Source organism: Entamoeba invadens (genome assembly GCF_000330505.1).
Source record: "Entamoeba invadens IP1 unplaced genomic scaffold scaff_1105074726009, whole genome shotgun sequence".
NCBI lineage: Eukaryota > Evosea > Mastigamoebida > Endamoebidae > Entamoeba > Entamoeba invadens.
The window spans coordinates 1-10,766 of NW_004440436.1; the positions used below are offsets into that span (position 1 = coordinate 1).

Below are 10,766 nucleotides of genomic sequence, written 5' to 3' on the forward strand. Positions count from 1 at the left end.
AGAGTACAAAAACGCTTAATCGTTTTGTGAGTATTCATTTAAATGCAAGTCATCATTATTGTTCATATTACATTAATTATACAAAATTCGAATTATTCATTAATTAAATAATTATTTGCAGTTTTAGTTGTTATTTCAACGATTAAAAATAATCCATAAATTAATATTTTTTCTGATGAATGTTATAAAATTAATATATCAAACACCAATAAAATAACACTTTTAATTGAATAAAAAATCAACTTAAATTTGTTTTTTATATCAAAAAAAACACATTCACAAAATTTGAATAACACCAAAATTTTTTATAAATCATTATTATAATAATAATTATTTTTTGTCTAATTTTAGTTTAAAATTATTATCAAATATAATTGCACACTTTATAAGAATTGTTTTAATTTCAATTCTGAATAACATCCATATTTTATTAAAAATTATTTTATTATTATTAACCAACATTTTATATTTATATAAATAGTTTAATATATCACAAATATTTAAATAAAATAAACTTCCTTTTTAATTAAAAAATTATGTATATAACCTCCAAAACAAAAAACCCTTTTCGTTTTTTTAAAAAACAATTTCCTTCTAAAAATAAACTTGAAAAAACTTATAACTTTCAAACAAGTATGTCCTCTATTATTACATCACTAAAGATCAATAAAAATGAAGTTGTGATAAATAAAAAGATATATGATGGACCTTATTCTTCAATTTTTAAAGGGCAGATGTTAGGGTTGAATGTTGCTGTAAAAACAATCAACATCATATTATCGACATCAGAGACTGAAATATTTTTCCGTGAGGTTTCCCTCCTTCAAACTTTACAACACAAAAACATAATAAAACCAATTGGGATATTTACTGACAACGAACATTTGTCTTTAGTCACTGAGTACTTTCCAGGTGATTTGGATCGACTCATCCACTCGCCTAAGACACTCGACTTTTCGTTCACCACCACTTTAAATTACATGCAAAGGCTTCAGATAACCAACCAATGTTGCCAGAGCGTCATTTGGCTGCACACCCGTTGTGACATAGTGCATCGAAACCTGCAGCCGAAAACTTTTCTCATTGACCAAAATTTGAATGTCAAACTTGGCGATTTGGGGTTTGCAGAGGTCTCCAAAGGCGAACAGAACACCATAGAAGGGGCACCACTGTATTGTGCACCAGAGGTGTTAAAGAGGAAAGGCAAGACGGGGAAGGAGAGTGATATTTATTCGTTAGGAATAACAATATGGGAAATTTTCTATATGAGGAGACCCTTTGAAGAGTACTTCCATCTGTTTAGTGACGACTTGAACACTTTTACAAAGTTTGTGGATGATGGGTTAAGGCCTGTATTACCTCGAAAGTTCTTGACGGACGACGTGGACCAGATTATGCACGACCAAGTACTCACTATATATAAGAAGCAAATTGAGGAAACGCCTATTGAAATTGATACTTTAATTGAAAAGTGTTGGAGTGGAAATGCAAGTAAACGGCCGACTATCGAAGACCTTTTGAAGAACATTTTTGAGTTATTAAGTCGAGTGTGTATGAACGAAGATGAGTGTGTGTGGTGGGAGAAAAATCTGTGTAAAAAGTCTCAAATTTATGAAGGGGTGTATGACGCAGAAAATTTCCTTTCGATACTTGAAAACAACTTTAAGACGAGTTTTAGTAAAGAGAAGAAGTATAAGGAAATAATAAATAAAATTGGGGAACAGGGAGAAATATCACAAAAAAGATTTTCATTCTTGTGTAGTATCTTTGGGAAGTATTATAAGAAGAAAGAGAATTATAAAGATATGATGAGAGTGTTGGGAGAGGAGTGGTACTATGGAAACATTTCAAAAGAAGAAGCAAATGTTTTGTTAGAAGGGAAGGAAGAAGGCACGTTTTTAATTAGAGAGTCAAGTACTATACTACATAAACCTTTGACGTTGTCTAAAGTCGAAAATAGAAGTGTGATGAACACAAGAATTGCGGTGTATGAAACAGAAAACAAAAACAAGGAATATTCAATTGAAACTAAATTGGCTAAGAAAAAGAAAAACAATATTGTGGATTTGATCGATGAACTTGTAGAATTAAATATTGTAAAAACACCTTGTGGTCATCAGGAATGCTAAAAATATTTGTAGTGTTTTTATTTTTATTTAACATGATTGATCGTTTATAGGTATAAAAAACTTAATATTTTCAATTAAAATGAAAAGTTGGGTTTCATCTATAATTACGCCAAAGTTATTTAATTGACCTGTTTTTAATGATTAATAAAAAGTTTTTAGTTGTTTTTTCCTTTTTGGTTTGTAATGTTTTTTATTATAAACTTCTTAAAACAGGTTAAAAATTTTATAAACATAAAATTTTTACCAAAATTTAGACTAATGGATTTTTTTCGATGTTATTTGAAATGTTAATGTTGGATGGGTGTCATTGATTTTAATAATTTAGTCGAATGGTAAATTTTTAATATATATTTGGTTTCAAATAGTTATCTACTAAATAATTGAATAATCATCATTTCAAACAACTGAAATTTTATCCTCTTTAATTTCAAAAATAAATAAATAAATTAAAACATATTATTACTTAAATACATTGTTATGATTTTTCTGTTGTTGATCACACTTTCTGTATCTTTTGGTCAACCCGAAAAACCAAAAACACCAACAACCGAACCAAAAAAATCACCCAAAAGAAAAATGGAAGAAGAAAAACCAAGTACTTCACAACAAGGTGCCAAAAAACTATTGGTAGATTACCCTTCTTCAGATGAATCCGACTCTTCAAGTTCAACAATTTCAACAAGAAGTCGAAAATCAAGTGAAGAAAAAACACTTCAAGTTGCTTCCCCATTGCCAAGTTACATGGTCAGACCATTTACAGTGGCTATCACACATTATCGTATGTGTTATCCATCTCGTAAAAAATTTAAAACATATTATTATATGTTATTTTCGCAATACTGGCCCGGTGAAGTTTGTTCTGGAATTATATGCACGTTATCACACAGAACAGAGAAAGTTGAAGAAGGATTTTTTCTTCATGGATATTGGCCACAATACAAAGAAAAAATCGAATATTACTGTTGTGAAAACGAACATACTGTTACTCAAGTGGAAAGTATGATGCTTGAAGATATAGAGTTGGAAAGAGATATAGCAACTTATTGGATGTCTATTGATGCATGTAGATTGGTGGGATATCAATGGGACAAGCATGGCAGTTGCGCGAGTGATATCTATTCAAACCCACTTGATTATTTGAGGACAGCAATTAATCTAAGAAAGAAAGTAAATATTTGGAAAGAGTTACAAGAGAGTTATTTGAAAGTAAAAACAAACACTTTATATCACTTGGAAGAATTAAAATCAGTGATAGAAAGAGTTTATGGTACTTCTGTATACTTCGCTTGTCGAAATAGAAACTCTGTTTATGACCTCAGAATATGTTATTACCCTTTCACCGACAGATTTAATCCTCATCCAATGAGATGTCCTCTAAAAATGAAAAGGTATGAAATCAAAACATGTGATGCAAAAGTAATGTTCAAAGATTTCCCTTATTACTTAACCAAAAAAGAATTGGTGACAAGAAACAATTGTCTGTATTAACTTAATGTTTAAATTGGAAATTTTGTAAATTTTTTATTTTAAAAATTTTATGGTTATAACTTGTCAATAAACTTTTTATATTTTAAAAGGAATAAAAATAAAATAAAAAAAAATAAAACAACTTCAAATTATTCAAATAAAATATAGTTTAATAATTAGGATTTTTAACTTTCTAAAAACCATGACTTATCTTTATTTGTGAATAACCAAAAATAAAAAAGTTATTTGATTATTTTTTGATTGAAAGATATTACAAAGTATTGTTTATAAAACAATTGTATTAATGAAATAATTATAATTATTTTTTACTTTTAAAAACAAATTTAAACAAGTTATTTAATGTTGTTAAAAATATTTTTTTAATTCCTTAATTATAATCTTTTAACCCTTATTGTTCTTATGTTAAGTTTTTTGTTATATTTCATATGTCTAACAATAGGCCAACCATTTGTCCCACATTCATCATCAGAATCAGAAGGAGAATTATCTCCAAGACCTTCAACATCAACGGGGGTTACAAGAAAACGACCTGGTGCTTCTCCCGAACCCGAACAAACAAAACGAAGACTTTTTGAAGAAGGAACTGAAACCAGAACTCCACCCATTCCTGGTGTTATAGCACATCCTACCACTACACCAATACCTTCACCAATTCCATCTCGAATAGTTCGACCTTTTATAAAAGCTTTAAGAAGTTATCAAATGTGTCATGGTTATATAAAACCGATCAAACCATTTGAAATGATGATCTTTTCCCAGTATGGCCAGGTGAAGTTTGCAAGAAAATAGTTTGCACATTGTCTTTTAGAACACAAAGTATTGAAAAGGGATTTCTAATACATGGACTGTGGCCACAATATCGAGCAAACAAAAATTTGTACTGTTGTCTGAGTCTTTATACCGCAAATAATTATGAAAGCACTGTTTTAGAAGATCCTGTTATTGAACCGGATTTCAAAAAGTATTGGCCTTCAATTGATATGTGTAGGATGGCGGCTTATCAATGGGACAAACACGGAGGATGTTCAAAGGATGTATATAGTCCAAAAGAGTGGACAAGTACAACAATAAAATTGAGAAAAGAAGTCGACTTTTGGAAAATGTTAGAAGAAAGTGAGTTGAAAGTCGAAGAAAACACGTTTTATGATATCCAAGATTTAAAAAGAATTGGGAAAAGTGTTTATGAAGTTGAAGTTTATTTCATATGCACATTTGGTATTAACATTTCTGATTTGAGAATTTGTTATGATGTTCATATAGATAAAACCAACCCAAGACCAGTTGAATGTCCAAGAAAAGTTGGAAAACTTGAAGAAAAAAGTTGCAAAAACAAAGTTAAGTTTAGATCCTTTCCTGAATATTTGACAATGAAAGAAACCGCACAAAGGAATAATTGTTTGTATTGAGTAATGGAAATTTTTTATTGTTATTTGTTATTTAAAATATTCAAATTTATCTTGACTGTTGTTTGTATTAAACAGAGTAGTATAGAAATTATCATCAAAAAATCAATGTTGTGTATGGATTCAATACTTTTATTTTTAAGTTATTTTTAAATAACAAATCTAAATTTAAACATTAAACATTACAATTACCTCTGGTTATGAAGCGAATATATAACTTAAATTTAATAATACAAAAAACTCTAAAATATGAAAAAACGAAAATGGTGTTCTGGTATTTTTGGTTTCTTTCTTTCGCTTTTGAACAACCAGACAAACCCAAAGAACCCGAAAAACAGTCAGAAGCATCAGGTACAACATTTCCATCACTTGAACCACTTCAACAAGATTTGCCATCATCAAGTGAACAAGTTGTCAGAAGAAGAGTTCCAAGGACACAACAACAACAAGCTCAACCAACTCCACTTACGTTTCAATTACATCCTTCAACAATCAAAAAATTACGACCATTTTCACAATGTAAAAAGTACATAAAATTCGAAAAGAAATTTGAATTTTTGATGTTAGTTCAGTATTGGCCTGGTGGTCGTTGTTATGATTATAAATGTTCTTTGCCACAAACACTTCCTCAATTAAAAGAGAGTTTTTGGCTTCATGGACTTTGGCCACAATTTATTTTGAACAGAAACATGTTTTGTTGTTGGTCTCCTTTTAACGTGTTTCAAGTTGAAAGCCAATTAATTAAAAATGAACCTTTGTTTCAGGAAATCAAAGAGTTTTGGCCATCAGTGGATTCTTGCAAATTGAGTCTTTATCAATATGACAAACATGGTGCATGTTCGCTCACTACTTATGAGGGTAAAGATGGTCCTTTTGACTATTTTAGAATGGCTATTGAATTATGGAAGAAAAATGATGTTTGGAAAATACTAAAAGACAGTCGTTTGAAAGTTGAAACGAACAAATTGTATAAATTAGACAATTTGAAGGAAATAATATCAAATGCTTATGGAGGAAAAGTGGCGTTTATGTGTCGAGATTTGACTTCTATTTATGAAATAAGAGTGTGTTATGACCACAAAATAAATAAATATGACCCAACACCAATTGACTGTCCTGTAAAGGTGTTCAAAGAAGAAAAAAGAAGTTGTGCAGACATGGTATTGTTCAAGGAATTTCCATTTTATTTGTTGAATATCGAGACTGCACCCAAAAACAATTGCGTGTATTAAAATTATATATTATGTCAATGTATAACTTTATAATAATGTTTTTTATTTCATTTTAATTTGTTTTATCATTTATTAATATTTATGTTGTTTTTTATTTGATGACAAATAATAGGTATTAAAACTTAATATCTGTAATTATTATTTATAAACAATAACAATTATATTATTTTTTATTTTAATTTATGTTATTAATATTTGATCAGTTTACACAATATTTAAAATCGGGTTCAAAAAATAGTTATCTGCAAAATTAACTACATGAAATGTAGCAAAATTTTGAATAAATTTTTTTTTGTTTTATATAATTTGAATATTAACAACAAAAAATTAATTTTAAGTGTTATTAAAAAAAATTGACAAATTTTATTTTTACTATAAATGACTCAAGTAATAAATTGGGTATTTTTGGAATTATATAATAATTATTGTTTAATCATTATTCAAATTAATATTTTTTATAACATTCAAGTCAATATGATTGTACTAAAAAACAAATCAATGGTTTTACTTTTGGTTTTGCTCTATTTTTTATTTACAAAAGGACAACCAGACAAACCCAAAGAACCCGAAAAACAGTCAGAAGCATCAGGCACAACATTTCCATCACTTGAACCACTTCGACAAGCTTTACCATCATCAGACGAACAAGTTGTCAGAAGAAGAGTACCAAGAACACAACAACAACAAGCTCAACCAACTCCACTTAAGTTTCAACTACATCCTTCAACAATCAAAAAATTGGATTATTATCAACCATGTAAAACTTATTATGCTTATACAAAAAAGTTTGATTATATGTTGTTTGTTCAGTATTGGCCTGGTGGTCGTTGTTATGATTTTAGATGTTCGCTTCCTTTAAAAACTCCTTTTGTTAAAGAAGGATTTTGGCTCCATGGACTTTGGCCACAGAAAAGGCAAAATAGGAACATTTATTGTTGTAGAAACAATTTTAATATTTATGAAATTGAACGGAGGTTACAAACAGACCCTTTAATATCCCAAGACATTCACAAATATTGGATGTCAGTTGATAATTGCCGTCTTGCTCTTTACCAATTCGATAAACACGGTACCTGTGCACTTACAGCTTATCAAGGAAGTAATGGTCCTTATGATTATATTTGGACTGCAATAAATCTTTGGAAAAGAATAGATATTTGGAAAATTCTAAAAAACAGTCATTTAAACATCAAAACAGAAGAATTGTATGATATCGAAAAGTTGAGAGAAATCATTTCAAATGTTTACAAGGGGAAAGTTGCTTTTATGTGTAAAGAGATGACTTCTATTATAGAACTAAGAATATGTGTTAACATAAAAGGGGATAAATTCAATCCTGAAGTTATTGATTGCCCAGAAAAAATTTTAAAAGAAGAAGAGAAAAAATGTTCCAAAATGGTTTTATTTAAAAATTTCCCAACCTATTTGTTGGACCCTTCCACTGCACCAAGAAATGATTGTCCTTATTAATTAACATATTAATGTCAATCATTAATTCACAAATAACAATTCAAATACAAAGTTGTTTATAAATACTTTTTAAATATTTAAATTAATAATCATCATTATTATATTTTTTGTTTTTTTTATTATATTGGTTTTTTTTACCTCAATTCAAAACCTTTTTAAATTATATTTTAAATAACTTCTGATCATTTATCTACAATAGAACAACAACATCATTATATTGTAAATCATATAAATATATGATTATACTGACTATTTCTTGTATATTATTTTTGTGTTTTTCAAATCGAAGTTAATAAACTGAATTTGTTAATATCATTTTATGTTATTAATTTTGTTTATAACATCTACTTTTGGGCAACCAGATTCACAAGATGAAGACTCTGAAAATCCGAATGATTTTCCTTCTTTGAAACCATTACAAGAAACACTACCTCGCTATCCCAGACAACCAAGAAATCTTCCACCAAGATTTAGAGGAAGGGAACAAAGAGGTGGTGGAAGATTTCAAAGACCGCAACCTTTTGAACCAAAACCGCCATCTTTTATTCCTCCCAGAATCCAAAGACAATTCGAACAACATACAGAAACTAGACAAAAAGAAAAAGAAAAAGAAAAGGAGGAACAACATTTTCAAACAGTTTCACAACAAAAATTTCCACCCATTTATCACGAAAAATCAAAAATTGAAGTTAAAAGTCAACATCAAATTACTCCTCAATTTCAAACAAAGGATTTACAAAGAAAAATCATCCCTCCATTACAACTGCCATCTTTTCCAATACCCCAAAGTGATCCAACAACTAAGTTTCTTCATTCTGCGTCTCAACAACAAGTTGTGAGACCAAAAACCATACAAACCCAAACACCAATTCACCAACCTTCACAAATACAACAGAAAGAAACAACAGAAATCAAGAAAAAGATTTTCCATAAACCGATTTTACATACAGAACACACTTTCCCATTAAATCCTGTGCCACCTGAAATTATCCCCATTAAAGAACTGTTGAAAAAACTCAATAGTTACAACATGTGCCCAACTTATAAAAAATCCCAAAGACATGATTATATGGTATATTCAGAATATTGGCCAGGAGAAAAATGTTCAGATGATCAATGCACATTCCCAAAAGAAACTGAACAACTTGAAGAAGAATTTATGATTCATGGATTTTGGCCACATTTGCACATTAATCGAAATTTGTTTTGTTGTCTCAATTGGCATGGCCCAGAAAATTTTGAAAATTCGTTATTAATGGATAAAGTGTTATTAAAAGATATTCAAAAATATTGGATGTCAACTTCTTTGTGTCGGTTCGCGACTTATCAATGGGACAAACACGGGAGCTGCACTTTTAACGTTTATAGAGGACCACAAGGACCTAAAAGTTATATGAAAGTTACTTTGTTTTTACACAGCACATCTCAATATTGGAAATTATTGAAAGAAAGTCCGTTACATGTAGAAACCAACAAAATGTACAAATTGGAAGATTTAAAAGATGTTTTAAAAAAGAAATTTGGAGTTGAGCCTTCATTTGTTTGTCGTGACCAAATTTCTGTTTACGAAATAAAAATATGTTATGATATTTATAAAAATCCATTTAATCCTAAACCTATTAATTGTGGTGATAGAGTATACACTTACGACAAACCAAGATGTGACCCTTATGTGTTGTTTAAACCATTTCCACCAGAGTTGAAAAGAAAGGAAACCATGCCAAGAAATGAGTGTTTTTATTAAGAATTAATGGGTTTTGAATTTGAATACAAATTAGTAGTTTTTTATTTATTACGTTTCTGTCTTGTATGGTTAAGTTATTCATTTATTATTACAATTTATAAAACATAAGAATTTAAGATATGTTTTATTATTAATTATAAAAATTGATTATATCATGGTTGTTTCTAATTTAATAAACTATTCTCATTCATTATCAAATCAACTGTATTAGTTTTATTGATAAATGTTTAAAGATCAATATTTTATTATTATTTTGTTATAATATAAAGAATATCCTATTTTAAAATATAAAAACAAGCAATCAAATATAAATACATTTCATCACGACACTTTATTTGTAATTGTTTTTTTTAACAATTAAAACACAATCACTACTTTTCAAACTAACTTTTAAAAATATATAAAATTATTATCTCAAAATTATCAACTTTAATCATTCCATCTTAATAAAAAAAATAAGAATTTGATCGTAATTACATGCATTGTATATAAAATATAAATTATCTATATTACGACCATGATTTATCAAAAATACAAAATTTGTGATTGTATTTATATTTATTTTAAACTTGTTTCAATAAAAATGTGATGTGTTCGTTTTTAATGATTATTATGGTTTATTATGGCAATTCATAACATTTTAAATACCAAATAATTTGAAAGGTAGTAAAATTTGATTTGGAGTAATTATCAATCTTTAACAGATTGCTTAATTTATTATCACGTTTCTAAATATAGCCAAATGATAGAATTTGGTTATATTTAGATTCTATCACAAATATATCATATAATTTTAAAATAATTCATTTAATAATGTTTTAATTTTAATTTATATTGTTAAAAAATCTAATAATTAATAAGAAGTCAACTTTTTAAGAATTAAAACTACTTTTTTATTTTTGAACATTATTTTATTTTTAAAAAACAATCTAAATTACATTTGAATTGTCATATGTTAATTGTATTACTTTTGAACATAATGTTAACATTTGGACAACCGGATAAAAAAGATGAATCAGAAGATCCAAATGATTTCCCTTCATTAAGTAACATTAAAAAAACTCTACCCAACATTCAACTAAATCCAAGGTCCATCCAACCAAGAATGAGAGACGACCAACAACAACACAGACTCACTTATCAACAATACCAACAACAAATACACCAACATTCAAATCAAAAGGGACAAATAATACATCAACAATTATCTTATCAACAACAGCAACAATTGATACATCAACAACGAGGAGATGGCTCACATTCGCAGAATAGGCAATATTATAACCCTCTAATTTATATA

At 28.3% G+C, this 10,766-nt stretch overlaps 4 protein-coding genes across 4 annotated transcripts; all 4 read left to right on the plus strand.

The window, feature by feature from the left end:
• Nucleotides 1–536: 536 nt before the first annotated feature.
• On the plus strand, nt 537–2,129 carry EIN_293930 (serine/threonine protein kinase-transforming protein raf, putative; the record flags this gene model as incomplete). The annotated part of the gene is made up of 1 exon (XM_004257676.1): nt 537–2,129. The coding sequence occupies one exon, from the start codon at nt 537–539 to the stop codon at nt 2,127–2,129; it is 1,593 nt and encodes a 530-aa protein (XP_004257724.1).
• Nucleotides 2,130–5,220: 3,091 nt separating this feature from the next.
• Nucleotides 5,221–6,252, plus strand: EIN_293940 (ribonuclease 3 precursor, putative; the record flags this gene model as incomplete). Its single annotated transcript, XM_004257677.1, has 1 exon — nt 5,221–6,252. One exon carries the CDS (start codon nt 5,221–5,223, stop codon nt 6,250–6,252), a length of 1,032 nt encoding a protein of 343 aa, XP_004257725.1.
• A 474-nt stretch (nt 6,253–6,726) lies between these two features.
• Nucleotides 6,727–7,722, plus strand: EIN_293950 (ribonuclease DdI precursor, putative; the record flags this gene model as incomplete). The annotated part of the gene is made up of 1 exon (XM_004257678.1): nt 6,727–7,722. The coding sequence occupies one exon, from the start codon at nt 6,727–6,729 to the stop codon at nt 7,720–7,722; it is 996 nt and encodes a 331-aa protein (XP_004257726.1).
• Nucleotides 7,723–8,041: 319 nt separating this feature from the next.
• Nucleotides 8,042–9,466, plus strand: EIN_293960 (ribonuclease 3 precursor, putative; the record flags this gene model as incomplete). Its single annotated transcript, XM_004257679.1, has 1 exon — nt 8,042–9,466. One exon carries the CDS (start codon nt 8,042–8,044, stop codon nt 9,464–9,466), a length of 1,425 nt encoding a protein of 474 aa, XP_004257727.1.
• Between the last annotated feature and the right edge of the window lie 1,300 nt (nt 9,467–10,766).